Source organism: Galeopterus variegatus, unplaced genomic scaffold, assembly GCF_000696425.1.
Source record: "Galeopterus variegatus unplaced genomic scaffold, G_variegatus-3.0.2 Scaffold149, whole genome shotgun sequence".
In the NCBI taxonomy this organism is placed as follows: domain Eukaryota; kingdom Metazoa; phylum Chordata; class Mammalia; order Dermoptera; family Cynocephalidae; genus Galeopterus; species Galeopterus variegatus.
Genome location: NW_007726260.1, coordinates 180,963 through 196,356, shown reverse-complemented (window position 1 = coordinate 196,356; position 15,394 = coordinate 180,963). Strand labels below are relative to the sequence as shown.

General features: G+C 33.6%; 1 protein-coding gene across 1 annotated transcript in view; it reads left to right on the top strand.

Annotated features, from left to right (window-relative positions):
- Positions 1 to 15,394, top strand: part of ZDBF2 (zinc finger, DBF-type containing 2) — a 37,004-nt gene that overhangs the window by 11,369 nt on the left and 10,241 nt on the right. The window contains exon 5 of the mRNA XM_008591627.1: positions 9,991 to 10,121. Coding sequence (XP_008589849.1) covers positions 9,991 to 10,121 — 131 coding nt within the window. The remainder of the gene's footprint in view (positions 1 to 9,990; positions 10,122 to 15,394) is intronic.

The following is a 15,394-nucleotide window of genomic DNA, read 5'->3' as shown; positions in this document are numbered from 1 at the left end:
TTATTTATTGATTAATTGATTGTTGAGTTCTAAGAGTCTTTATATAATTTGGATGAGTTCCCTGGCTTTGTTCTTCCCTGGACTCTATGATGCCATTATCATATATATGATTTGCAAGTACTTTCTCCCATTTTGTGGGTTGTCTTTTCACTTTCTTGATAGTATGTTTTGGTGCACAAGAGTTTTAAATTTTGCCATAGTTGAATTTATCTATTTTTTCTTTTGTTGTTTATGTTTTTGGTATCAGAAGGATTGCCTAATACAAGGTCATGAAGATTTATGCATATATTTTCCTCTAAGATTTTTATAGTTGCTTTTACATTTAGGTCTTCGATCTGTTTTGAGTTAATTTTTGTATGTGGTGTGAGGTAGGGGTCCAATTTTATTCTGTTGCATATGGTATTTAGTAGTCACAGCACCATGTTTTGAAATGACTATGCTCTCTCCATTGAGTTGTCTTGACATCCCTGTTGAAAATCAATTGACTAAAAATGTAAGGTTTTATTTCTCTACCCTCAATTCTTTTCCATTGATCTGTATATCTATCCTAATGCCAGTGCCACACAGTCTTGATTACTGTAGTTTTGTAGTAAATTTTGAAATCAAGAAGTTTGAGTACCCTGACTTTGTTCCTCTTTTTCAAGATTGTTTTGACTATTCTGAGTACCTTGTATTTTCATATGAATCTTAGGATCACCTTGTCAATTTTTGAGTAAGGCAGATGGAATTCCGACAGGAATTGTGTTGAATCTGTAGTAAATTTGGGGAGTATCCATCTTAATATTAAGTCTTCCAATCCAGGAACAAGAGGTGTGTATTTACATTTATGGAGAGATTCTTTAAAATCTTTCAACAATGTTTTGTAGTTTTCAATGTACAAGTCTTAACACTTACATTAAGTTTATTCCTAAGTATTTTGTTCTTTTTAGTGCTATTATAAATAAAATTTTTAAAAAAATCATTTTGGATTGTTCATTGCTAGTATATAGAACTACAATAGTTTTTTAATATTGATCTTGTATCATACAACCTTACTGAACTTGTTAGTGCTAATAATTTGTTTTTCTATTTTTGTGGATTTCTTAGGATTTTTTGTGTATAAGATCGTGTCACTGCACAATGTTTTACTATTACTTTTCTAATCTCAATGCCTCTTTTTCTTTTTCTTGCCTAAATGCCCTTGCTAGAACCTCTAGTACAATCAGTGTTGAATAGAAGTGGTGAGGACAGACATTCTTGCCTTGTTTCTAATCTGGGAGGAAAAGCTTTCAGTCTTTGTCTAATTAAGTATGATGTTAATTGTGGGTTTTTCATAGATATTCTTATCAGGTTGAGGAAGTTACCTTCTAATACCAGTTTGTTGCATATTTAGTCATGAAAAGGTTTGTAGCCTTCTGTCAAATGCTTTTCTGCACCTAGTAGGTAATTATGTGGGGTTTTTCCTGTTATATTACTGTACTAGTCAGCTCAGGCTGCCATAATAAAATACTATTGACTGGTTGGCTTTAACAACACAAATTATTTCTCATAGTTTTGAAGTTTAGAAAGTCCAAGATCTCAGTGCCAGCTGATTGAGTTCCTGGTAAGGGTTCTCTTCCTCACTTGTAGGTAACTACCTTCTCACTGTGTCCTCACATGGTAGAGAGAGAGAGAGGGTGATCTCTCTTCCTCCTCTTATAGGCCACCAATCCTATGGGATTTGGATGCCACCCTTATGACTTAATTTAACTTTACCTTCTAAAAGCCCAATCTCAAATATAAATCACATTAGGGGTTAGAATGTAAACATATGAATTTTGGGAGGATGCAGTTTAGTCTCTAGAATTACATTGATTGATTCTCAGATATTAAACTAATCTTGCATTCTTCCTGGGATAAATCTCACTTGGTCATGATATATAATCCTTTTTATATGTTGCTGGATTTGGTTTGCTAATATTTTGTTGAGAATTTTTGCATCTGTTTTGTAAGGAATATTGGTCTCTAGCTTTTTTTTCTTGTGATGTCTTTTTCTGGTTTTGGTATTAGGGTAATATTGGCTTCATAGAATGAATTGAGTAGTGTTCTCTTCTCATTTGTTGGAAGAGTTTGTGAAGCACTGCCTGCGTAGGGAGATTTTGAAATAAGTGTTCATGGTAATCGCTACAGTTTTCTGACAAGGATTGTTAACTTAGAATAGTCTCAAGTTTTTGTTCAAGGTCTAAGCTATGGAATTGTCTTAGGTGAGGTGTATAATATACTAACTCTGATTCTGCTAGCACTAAACTGTTACATCTTAGGTGATATCTACATAAAAATTCTGTGTAGTGCATTTGTTTTGTTTAATTCTCTAACAGTAATTAATCACTTAAATTGATACTAAGGAAAAGTTTTTATTATTGTGATTTTCACCTCTCTGCCCTTTTTAAAAGAAATACTTTTTTTTTTCTCGTTAAATTTTTATTTTGTCAATATACAATGTATATGATTATTATGGCCCATCATCGACACCTCCCTCCCTCCTCCCTCTCTCCCCTCCCCCCCAAGAATGTCCTTTCTGTTTGCTTGTTGTAACAACTTCAAAAAAGTATAGTTAAGGGCCGGCCCGGTGGCACACTGGATAGTGCGCCGCTTGGGAAGCGTGGCGGCGCTCCCGCCCGAGGGTTCGGATCCCACATACGGACCGGTTCCCACTCACTGGCTGAGCGAGGCGCGGGGGCAACACCGAGGGTTGCAATCCCGTTGCCGGTCCCCGGTCCGGTACGGGGGCAACACTGAGGGTTGCGATCCGTTGCCGGACACGGAAAAAGACAAAAGACAAAAAAAAAAAAGTATAGTTAAAAGAAATACTTTTTAATGCTGGTCATAAACATGAGACAAATAACAAATCTCAAGGCTTTCCTTAATATTTCTCTCATGACTGATTATATTGTCATTTGACTGGAAGATTGTTGAAACTTTTGACAATGATAAAACATATTAATTCTTTAACTACAACTTCTATTTTATAAACATCCAGTGGCATATTTTTTGCCAGTTTTTTTTTAAGTAAGGATATGCACATTTATTTGTTCAAATAACAAATACATAAATTGAATAACTAAATACTCTGTAGAAAATAGGGCTTCAAATTTTCACAAAAACTGAGATGTAAAACTTATTGAAATTTACATATTTACATATTTCATTTTACAATCTCTACAGTTATTTGAAATAGCTCTCTAAAGTCTTCTAAAAGCATGCAAATATCAAATTAGTTTCAATAGAAGATGAATAAACTTTTCAAAAGCAAATTAATTTCTAAGCAAATCAACAAGTCCACTTAAAAAGAAATCAGAACAGAAGTATCTAAGTTTAGTAGCATAGATTGCATTAAAAAAATAAATAAAACAATATAAACACAAGGTCACTTCAAAAAGTTTGTGGAAAAATAAAATAGAACTGAAAGATAATGGAAATCTTTCCATGTACTTTTTTGTTTTTTTAAATTTTTTCTTTTTCTTTTTTGTTTTTGAAGAGTAAGATCATGTAAAATATGTTCTTTGACCACATTAACAGAAGGAAATTTAGAAAACACGTATGGATGGAAACAAAGAGATAAAGATCAAAGCATATCAGCATTTATAGGATGCAGGACTCATGCAGTACTTAGAGGAAAATTTATACTTGTCAACACCTATATTAAAAATAAGAAAAATCTGAAATCAGTAATGTAAACTTAAGAAAATAGACAAAGTAGAGCGAACTAAACCAACCAAAAGCAAATATAAGTAGGAAATAAAGAGTATAATAGAAATATGTGGAATGGAGAATTAAAAAACGATAGAGAAAATCAACAAAACCAAAAGTTGATTCTTTAAAAAGATCAACAAAATTTGCAAGCCTTTATCTAGACTGACCAAGGAAAAAAAAAGAGAAAACCAAAATTACTAAAATCAGAAATTAAGCAGGGGCATTATTACATTGTCCTTGTGGTTTTTTGTGTGATAAGATTAGTTTCTTTCTCTTTTTCATTTGCATTTTTGTTTGACCATTGGGTTTTGTTCTTTGTTGTATATACGTGGTAGTAATTATTGTTTTTCAGATTGCAGATGTAGGACTTTCTTGTAGGTCTGGTCATGTGGTGGTGAACTCCCACAGCTTTTGTTTGTCTGGAAGATACACTGTTTTCCCCTCATTTCTGAAGGATAGCCTTGCTGCGTATAGAATTCTTGGCTGGCAGTTTTTTTCTTTTAGTATTTTGAATATATCACCCCATTTTCTCCTGGGCTGTAGAGTTTCTGTTGAGAAGTCTGCTGTTAGTCTGATAGGGGCTCCCTTATGGGTGACTTGATGCTTTTCTCTTGCTTCTTTTAAGATTCTCTTTGTCTTTGAGCTTTGCCACTTTGACTATCATGTGTCTTGGAGAGGATATTTTTGGGTTGAATCCGTTTAGGGATCTTTGAGCCTCCTGGATCTGAAGGTCTGTGTCTCTTCCTATACCTGGGAAGTTTTTTGTTATTATTTCATTGAATAGGTTTTTCATGCCTTTTCCTTTCTGCTCCCCTTCAGGAACACCCATGACTCAAATGCTTAAGATCGTCTGCCAGCTCTCACAGGTTTTATATTTAAAAATTCTTTTTTCCTTTTCTTTGTCCCAGATTATTTCAAAAAGATTATCTTCAAGATCAGAAATTCTTTCATCTGCTTGTTCTAGCCTGCTGCTTAAGCTATTGGTTGTATTTTTTATTTTCTTGAGTGCATCTTTCAGTTCCATGAGTTCTACAAGATTATTTTTTAAGGTATTAATCTCTTTCTAAATTTCCTCATTCATATCCTGGTTTTCTGGCTTTTGTTCTTTTTTTTTTTCATTTCATTATGTTGTCTGAGTCTTCTCCTATCTCATCGAGTTTCCTTAAGATCGTTGCTCGGAATTCCTTTTCAGTCATTTTGAAGATTTCCTGCTTTATAGGGTCTGATATTTGAGAATTACTGTATTCTTTTGGTGGTGGTATATTTTCTTAGGTTTTTGTATTTTCAGTATCTGCATTGATGTCTCATCATCTGGTAGAGAGCAGTTGCTTCTTCTATTACTCCGGAGTGGACTTTGAGGAGAGCGACATCCTCTTTTTTTTCCCCAGTCTCTGCTGGTGACTCTCCTTGTGTCAATGCAGTCGGCTCCTTGCCTAGGACTTTGGGTGGAGGGGGCTGCAGTCCCCAGCTCCCTGCCTAGGGCCTTGGGCATGCTCTGTGGCCTGCTTCTGGGTGGAGGGCTGCCCAGGATTTAAAATCATAAGTTTTATATATTTGGGTACTCCTGCGCTAAACTGACATTTTAAAAGATTCTGTTAATGACAGCCAAAGTAATTTGTATTAAAAAATAAAAGCTTTGAAAATATATCCATATGTTTTAAGTCTTTGGAGAACTGTTGAGGCCTTGAAGAAAAATCGGGCCCAGATCTATGGAGTATTCAACAGAAACATGGAAGCTGAAACAAGGACAGAAACTGCCAATGTAGAATTTTTACTCAGTAAGTATAGTCTTTAAAAAGGAAGGTGAAATAAAAGTATTTTCAGGGAACAAAAATTTAGGGAGTTTGTCACCATCTGACCTTCAGTGAGGGCAAAAGCAAATGGAATTCTTCAGGCAGAAGAAAAGTGATTCCAGATGGAAGCTCAGAGATACAGAAAGTAATGAAAAGCAATGGAAAGGTACACATGTAGGCAGTCTAAATGAATTGCATCTTGTAGGATTAAGAACAGTGTCATACAAGTGTACTTCAGAAATAAAATATTAAGTCAGAACATACTTGATGCTTGAATTAAGGCTGTATTCAGTGTTTTATTAGAGGTAGGTCCTAGCCAAGAAAATAAGGAAAGAAAAAAAAATGATAAAGATTGGATAAGAAATAAAGCTGTTACCATTTATGTATAACATGGTTCTAGACTTATAAAATCCAAAAGATATCTAGATAAACTAATCGGCCCTTCGTATCTGCATGTTCTGCATTCATGGATTCAACCAACCATAGATCAAAAATATTTGTAGGGAAAAAAAAAAGAAAGAAAATAAGAATACAACAATAAAAAGCAAAACAAATTTAAAAATACAGCATAACAACTATTTACATAGCATTTACATTGTATTAGGTATAAGTAATTCAGAGATGATTTAAGGTATACGGGAGGATGTGCATAGGTTATATGCAAATATTACACCATTTTATATAAGGGTGAACATCCTCAGGTTTTCTTATTTGCAGCAGGGGTGGGATAGGGTCCTGGAACCAATAATCCATTGATACTGAGGGACAATTGTATTAGAATTGATAAGTGGTTTAAAAAGGTTGTTTGACCAACATAAATAGAAATTGTTATTTTATATAGAAACACCCTGCAGAAAATGAGATTTAAAAAGGATATTGGGCTGGCTGATTGGCTCCATTGGATCTCTGTTCTAGCCAGCTGCCAAAAAAAAAATTTACAACAGCATCAAAGAACATTCAATTCTAAGGGAGAAATACAACAAAATATGTATAAGATCTTTACACAGAAAAACTATAAACACTGAAATTTTCATGTTTATGGACTGAAAGAATCAATATTGTAAACATGTCAGTTCTCTCCAAATTATGTTCTTCCAGTGAAATTCCAATCAAAATCTCAGAAAAAAATTTTTTAATGAAAATTGAGCCAATTTAAAAAATAAATATGGGAATGCAAAAGGCTAAGAATAACCAGGATAATCTTAAAGAAATACTAAGTGAGAGAACTTACTCTCCTAGATATTGAGACTTATTAAACAATATCATTCAGACAGTGCAGTCTTGGTACAAAGTTGGAAACACCATGGGAATCAAACCACAAATTCCAGAAACAGATAAGTATTTGGATATTTGATTTTGACAAAGGTGTCACTGCAGAGCAGTGAGGGCAGGACTTTCTTTAATAAACGATACTTTACCAATTGGATATGCATGTGGAGTTAAAAGTCAAACTTTTATTGCTAAATTAAATTTTATCAATTTAAATTGATAAAAAATCAATTCCAAGTAGATTGTAGATGTAAATGTGGGTAAAACAATAAATCTTCTAGAAACAAGTGGGAGAAAATCTTCATGAGTTTGGGTATAGAGATTTCTGTCCACAAAAAGCACTGACAAAGAAAGATAATGATAAACTGGGCTGCAGTAAAGTTATGAAACAATGAAAGATGATTAAAAGAAGGTACAGAGAGGAAGGTGACACTTGAACACATACTGTGTACTTGAACAAAGCTTGTGTCCAGAATAAATAAGGAATTTCTGGAAGTCAGTAAGAAAGAGGCAGAGCATCCATTTAAAAAACAGAAAGAGGGCCGACCCCGTGGCTCACTCGGGGGAGTGCGGCGCTGGGAGCGCAGCGGCACTCCCGCCGCGGGTTTGGAACCTATAGAGGGATGTCTGGTGCGCTCACTGGCTGAGTGCAGTGTGGATGACACCAAGCCAAGGGTTGCGATCCCCTTACCGGTCACAAAAAAAAAAAGAAAGAAAAAAAAACCCAGAAAGAGACCATAAAAGAGGATATCCAGATGACCAATAAATATGAAAAGTTATCACAAAAATTTCAAGTTAAGGCCATGATGATATAATATTAAACACCCTGTACAGTAGCAAAAATTAAGGAAACTAACAATACCAAGTGTTGATGAGGAAATAGAGCAGTGGAAACTGATACACTGCTGTTATAAATTGATACAACCACTTTGTTGTTGTTTTTTTTTTCCCTTTTTGTCTCTTTTTTACTGACCGGTAACGGGATCGCAACCCTCGGTGTCGCGCCCGTACCGGGGACCGGCAACGGGATCACAACCCTCAGTGTCGCGCCCACACCGTGCTCAACCAGTGAGCGGGAACCGGTCTCCACATAGGATCCAAACCCTCGGCGGGAGCGCCGCTGCACTCCCAAGCGCCACCGGGCCAGCCCGATACAACCACTTTGGAAGACTAGTCCCCAATAAGTACTAAAGCTGAACATCTGCAGACTTTATGACACAGGATTTCCACTCCTAGTGATATACTTAACAAAAATGCATGTACATTGTAACCAAGTGACACATATGAGAAAGTTCTCTGCAGCATTATTTTTAACAGCCAAAAGTTGGGAACAACATTTAGAGTAGAATGAATAAATACAATATGGTATATTTATATAATGAAATACTATACAGTAATGAAAATGAACAGACCACAGCTAATATGGATGAGTATCACAAATATAATGTTGAGTGAAAGAAGCTGAATGCAAAAGAATACATGTTGTGTGACTCCATTTATATAAATTTCAGAGACTTTGAAAACTAGCATTAAGAATTAGGATAATAGTTACTTTGGGGGAGTAGGGAAGGAATATTAGATTGGTATGGGACAGAGTGATTTCTGGGTGCTTATTAATTTTTATTGGGTAGATGGTTTTGGATGTGTTTACTTTGTGTTATTTAGCTGTATGACTGTGATTTGTGTATTTTTATGTATGTTTCTGTCAATTCAAAAAATTTAAAGGAACTGACACCTTCTTCTGAGATATATAATGTAGTGGTTACTGCAATTTTTCCATTCATATTGCTTTTTTTCTTTTGTCTTGGCAAAGAGAGGACAAGATGGGATTTTAATTGACTCTTTATTTGTTCCCTTGTGCACTTGTTCCCTCTAATTACCGGCAGCCTAGCTCTAGTGATGGGTACTAGACAGTGGTAGTTTTATATCAAGAGGATTTTGAGACTTATAATTCAGATGGTTACTGGGGCTAAGGCAGCACTACAGTAGACCTCTGAAGTCAACATGGAAGGAAATAATTCCAAGACTTGTAGTGGTCAGGAGCTAGCAACCTAATTTAAATTCTTTTAATGCCTTTACCTTGGTATTTAAAACGTTTCTTTTCCCAAGTATTGTTAAATTAAAATATACAATTAAATTGTAAGTAACATATGTCAGAAATATTCCATTAGTACTAGCATGATACAATGAAAAGAACATAAGCTTTAGAGTTAGACTCAGATTGAAATCCTGGCTTTGCTACTTGCTAGATGTGCAGCTTTGGGTAATTTACTCAAATTCTTTGTGCCTTAATTCCTTCATGTCAAAAGGGGACAATAATCTTACTCAGTGAAAATTCAATGAGATTACTGCGTAAATGGAATAGCTCCCTGTTAGGTGCATCAGAGGTATTGGACTTCTTTCCCATCCTGCTTGCTGGTCCACTAAATAATGTTAGTAAAGTAAGAATCTTTCTGACTTTGGAGAGAATTACAAAACAAAAATTTAGTGTATTTATTCCAGTTTTTTGGTTAAGGTAGGATTTGTAATCTCTGAAGGAAAATGAAGGATTTTTTGTGAATTAATCTTTGACTTATTCTGATAGAGTGATCCAACCCTATTCTCTTTTCTAACAGATTTTTATTATAAAAAATATTTGTTCATTGAAAAATATAAGAATTTATAAGAAAAATTTTAAATTACCCATAACTGTACCACATGGATATAAATGCTTTTAAGATTTTGGTGTGTTTTCTTCCATTACTTGTCTACACATTTTTAAATTGTAGTTTGAGATAAAACCATACATGTGACTTTTGCATCCCCTATTTTTCTCTTAATATGTAAATTTCTCCATGTTATTAAAACTGCTTTGTATTATTTTAGATACCTGTGTACCATTACATCTTAGGGCATATTATAATTTAAGGATTTTACTATCACACACTTAGGGGCTTTCCAGTTTTTTGTCATGCTGTAACAAGCATCTTTTTTGCGTAAATCACCCACATGTAAAGTGATTTCCTTAGGACATATTTAGAGAAATATAATTACTATATCTAAGGGAAAGATACTTTTATGGTTTTTAGATGCATACTTCAGAATTGCTTTATAGAAAAGGTATCAATTTATACTTCTACCAGGAGTATATAAATGAATCAATTTTGTGAAACTCTCATTACCAATGAGTATTACCCATTTAAAAAGTATTATCCAGTTGTTTTTTTTTCCTTTATAGCATTTGTTCAGTGCTCAGCACAGAAGCTTGACCAGACAGAGTAGACGTCGGATGTGTTGTACCAGTAGTTTGATGGAACGTTTCTTGCAGGATGTACTGCGGCACCACCCATATCATAATCAAGAAAGCAGGTAAAGAAGCTGAGTGGAATAACATTAGTACATAGTTATATGTTGCAGTAAATTTTTGTGTTAATGTCTCAATACTACTTAACATGAATCTTTTACTCAAGAAATATAAGTGGTATTTTATCTAGTAATCTCCATTTACGATTTTTAATTTTTCTTAGCCTAGGTAAGAAATTTCACTACAGAAGATATGGACAACTATATGCTTTTTCCTAAATAAAAGTCACTGGCCAGTAAATATATATCAGGGTGTTTTGTAAGTATGTCATACATAACATTAAGCAAGGGAAAAAGTTGGGAGCAAAAATAGTTTTTAAAAGATTAGCGACAGAAAAGCTGGCGACAATAGCAGAGAAAGGATAGTGAAAGTAAAAATAAGTCAGTTCACATTATTAATGGGACTGTTTGCTAACTCTGAGTGGGAGAGGTATCAAATAGCATTGAGTTTTTATAATCTCAGTATCTTGATAGCTTTTTTTTTTTGCATATGTTTTTACTTATTCTCAAGGTAACTAAGATAGGAATGGACAGATGTAGCAATATAACATGTAAAAGTGGCCATTTTAGGCAAAGAAAGTGTATTTAAAGGTTGGCATAGAAAATTGTATTGAAGGAACCCAAAAAGTATAATCTGACTCCTAATCAGTTTGATAACTTTTTTTGTATCAATTTGTTTTGGTTGTTTTAGTACAAATAAATATTTTGATAACATTTAATAGTTAATGTCCTATGTTAAATTAAAACATTGGTAGAAAATCAGATTAAATATTATAGTGAGTTTGTAGCTCCAGATGTACAAGGCAAAATAGATCATTTAGTACATCTCTGCAGAATCAGCTGAGATGTGTACCAGTAGTAGGAAAAGGGATAAACTGCTTTGCAAGTCACTAACCTAGACTTTAGAAATGGTGAAAATGTTTTAAAGGGAAATATTAGAGAAAAAAAAGTGGTTTCTTAGCTGGTGGAAAGATAGAATTAGCCTATCCTAAGGTCAATATACATTTCTGGTTTATAACTCTCATAAGCAGTGCTTCAACTAATGTATCTGTACATGCAACTATTTCTATGGCTTAGGTTCCTAGAATTTGAATTTCTGGGCTAGAGTTCATGGACTGTAAAAAAATATTTTTTTATTTTTTAACTTGTCAGGCTTACAAAAAAATTGCAAACTGATATGAATAACTCTTAAATCACCTTCATCTGGCTTCCTCGAATATTAAGTATAAAATAATCATAATATGACGATCAAAACTAGGAAATTACATTGATACCATACTATTAGCAAATCTTATTTAAATTTGTCAGTTGTCCTACTAATGTCCTTTTTTGGACCATTTAGTTATCACATCTTCTTAGTCTCCTTTAATCTTAAACAGTTCCTCAATCTTTTCTTCTAAGACCATGACACTTTTTACAGAGTACTGGCTAGTTATTTTATTGGATATCCCTAAATTTGGGCCTGCTTGATGTTTTCTCATGATTAAACTTAGATTATGCATTTTAGGCAAGAATATCTCAGAACTGATGTTGTGCCATTTTCAGTGAATCAAATCAGGAGACACATGATGTTGCTATATCTCATTGCTGGTCATGTTAACTTGGGTCACTAGATTAAGGTGGTGTCTGCTGAGTTACTCCACTGTAAAGTTACCATTTTTCCTTGTAATTAATAAGAATCTGTAGCGAAGAACTTTGAGACTATGTACATATCCTTTTTCTCAGCTTACTTTTGCCTACTTATTTTAAGCATCCTTTGATGATTCTTCCCTAAAACAGTTATTACATTTATTAATCAGAATTCTACCATGCAGAAGAGCTTTACTTGTTCCCTAACTTATTTATTCCATTTTTTTTTTTATCTCATTATAGACTTTTGGATATTTCTTTTATTCTGTGGGTTTTAATCTGTTACTGTTTGTTTATTTTGATACTCAAATTGTTTATGGACATTTTAAATCTTTGATAAATGATACTTCCTAGAAGGCCATACCAATTTATACTCACACCAGTAGTGTATAAGAATGCTCATTTCCTATCACTCTTGACAACACTGGAGCTACCAACCTCTTTTTTTCCCCACCTAAAATAATAGGCCAAAAAAGTATATCTCTTAATTAGCCTTTATTTATGCATAAAATAGAACTTTTTTGTGTGTACTTATTTTCCGTATTTTATCCTATGAATTCTTTGTTCGTATACTTTGCCCAAGTTTTATATTGAGTTATTTGTATGTTTTGGATTTGTAAGCATTATTTAAATATGGGTAAGTCTTGTATTTTAAATGTTATATATATTTTCTCAGAATCTGTTATATGTCTTTTAACTATATATGTTCCCTTTTACCATATAGAAAGTAAACATGTTTACGTAATCAGATCTGAGAATTTTCCTTTATGGCTTCATTCATGTCTTTTTTTTCATGCTTTTGTTTCTTCTTTTAAATATTTTTAATTATCATGGAATTTGTTTTTGTATGTGATGTGAAACTGGATTTCTACTTAATTTTTAAATGAATGTATCTCTAATTATCCCTTGTGACATAAAATGTCACCACTTGTAACATAACCTAAATTCCTGTATTTGTGTGTGTGTTGTATATATGAGTATATTTCTGGTTTTGAGTATCATTTTATTCCCTTAATTATTAAAAATCCATGTCAATACTACATTACTATCTTTATAAACTTCCTAAATTATTGGATTTATGGTTTTTTAAAAAAATTCTTTTCTCTTCCCCCCTTGTCTAGACATTGTAAGTTTTTCTATTATTTTAGCTTTCCCTCCATGTCAATACTACATTACTATCTTTATAAACTTCCTAAATTATTGGATTTATGGTTTTTTTAAAAAATTCTTTTCTCTTCCCCCCTTGTCTAGACATTGTAAGTTTTTCTATTATTTTAGCTTTCCCCAAAACCAGCTCTTGCCTTATATTGTTTCCTATTCATTAGTTTTTCTTTTTCCTTAATTTTCTTCCATCTTTTTATGGGGGCAGTTTGTTATTTTTCCATCTTCTTGAATTGGGTGCTCAGTTAGTTAATTTGTGTTCACTAATTCTTTTTTTAATGGAAGTATTTAAAGTATGAAGTTTTCATTATGGCTACATTTCATAGATTTTGATATTTAATTATCTTATTTATAGATTAAAAAATTTTCCTTTTTAGCTTAAAAGTTATATAAAAGAGTGGTCTTTAACCTTTTTTTTTTTCTTTTTGTCTTTTTTACTGACCGGTAACGGGATTGCAACCCTTGGTGTTGTGCCCGTACCGGGGACCGGCAACGGGATCGCAACCCTCGGTGTTGTGCCCGTACCGGGGACCGGCAACGGGATCGCAACCCTTGGTGTTGCGCCCGACCGCGCTCAGCCAGTGAGCGGGAACTGGTCTCCACATGGGGTCCGAACCCACGGGGAGCGCCGCCGCGCTCTCAAGCGGTGCACTCTCCAGTGCGCCACTGGGCCAGCCCGCAACCTTTAATGGTTATATTTTGTTGTTGTAAAGTTAGTTGCAAATGATTAGAAATATGGATTATGATTTAGTTGTTAGTCTTAAACACATACACACAAATACAGATGTAAATCAAAGCATCTAGATAGCAGTTCCTAACCTTTTTGGGATTTTGCGATATTGCCTTATTTTCTGTTTTTCTTTTCTTTGCCAAATGTTGCAAAATTAGTTTTGTTTTGAGAATGTTGTAATAGACCTTAACACAAATGAAGACAGTCCAGGGTTCTGAAAAAAATTAGGGTAAAATGGTTATCACATTGGGATTTTATTGATTAGAGTTCAAAAGTACGAAAAATTATGGATTTTTTTGCCCTGTCATATTATTTTGATATCAGAGATTACTTTTTATTTTCTAAATTCCAAGTTAATATTAATTAAGAAAATAAATTTAGATAGGAGAGAAAGTAACCATAATGCTTATGATACATTAAGAAAAATAACAGCTGCATGTGGCTGACACGTGTGCATGTTCTCTTGGATGAATGTGGCATCTCTCAAATTGAAAAATAATTAATAAAGGTATTTTTAGGTGCTAATCTATTTTTTATTTTTATTTTTTTGTGGACTACTTTTTAGAACAGTTTTAGATTTACAGAAAAACTGGGATGATAGCACAGAAAGTTTCTATAATACCCCTTTACCCAGATTCCCTATTATTAACATCTTATGTTAATATAGTACATTTGTTACAAATAGTGAACTGATACTAATACATTAAAGTCTATAGTTTATTCAGATTTTCTTAGTTTTTACCTAAACTAAGTTTTCCTTAGTTTTCCCTCTTTTTCTGTTTCTTAATCCCACCCAAGATGCCACATTACATTAACTTGTCACATCTCCTTAGCCTCCTTTTGGCTGTGACCATTTAAACTTTTTTATAAAGGTCTAGATATGATGATATTTATCACTTTGAATTGTAGTTATTTTTTATGTGTCTGACTTCTGCTGCTACTCGAATGCTCCTTGAGTGGCAGCTTAGCCTTTGAATTTGCCTTGGCATCTAGCATAGGACCTATTACATAGTATTAAATCCTTAGTAAGTGATTGTTGTATGGCTCAGGTTTTGCCTCTCTGTAATTAAGAATGGTTACCAGAGCGGAGGAGGAGGAAAAATGGTGGACTAATTGGTACAAAATGATGCTATCTACCCTAAGTGAATCAGTGTACAGTATATGCAGGTATTGAAACAACACACTGTACCCCACAACTATGTACAGATAAATGTTAAAATATTTTTAATAATAGATAAAAAGAATTTAAGGCCTAGCAATATCATTAGATTAGTTGGATATATATATATATATATATATATATATGAAAAAATGATTCCTAAAATATTTTGGTTCAAGCCTTGTTGTTGGGAGAAGAGATTCAGTGACTGATTTTAGATATGAAAGTTTTAGATTTTTTAAAAAATAATGCACTTTAGTATTTTGAATGGGAAATACATACATGTAGACATAATTCAAAAAGCACATTCAAAAATGTCTTCCTAATAGTCCTGCCCCAGCCATCCTGTTCACTTTCCTAGAGGTAATAAGTGTGACCAGTTTCTTACATGCCCTTCTACAGATATTCTACGTGTACAGTTTCTTCCCTTCTATTTTATGTAAATGGTAACATTCTATAGATACGTTTCACTGACAATGTTTATAGTAATTGGCTTTTATTAGTACATATAGTGCTGCCTTCTTATTTTTAAAACTTACATTGTATTCCATTAAGTACCATTAGTTAATTAACCTGTACCCTAGTGATGCACATTAAGGT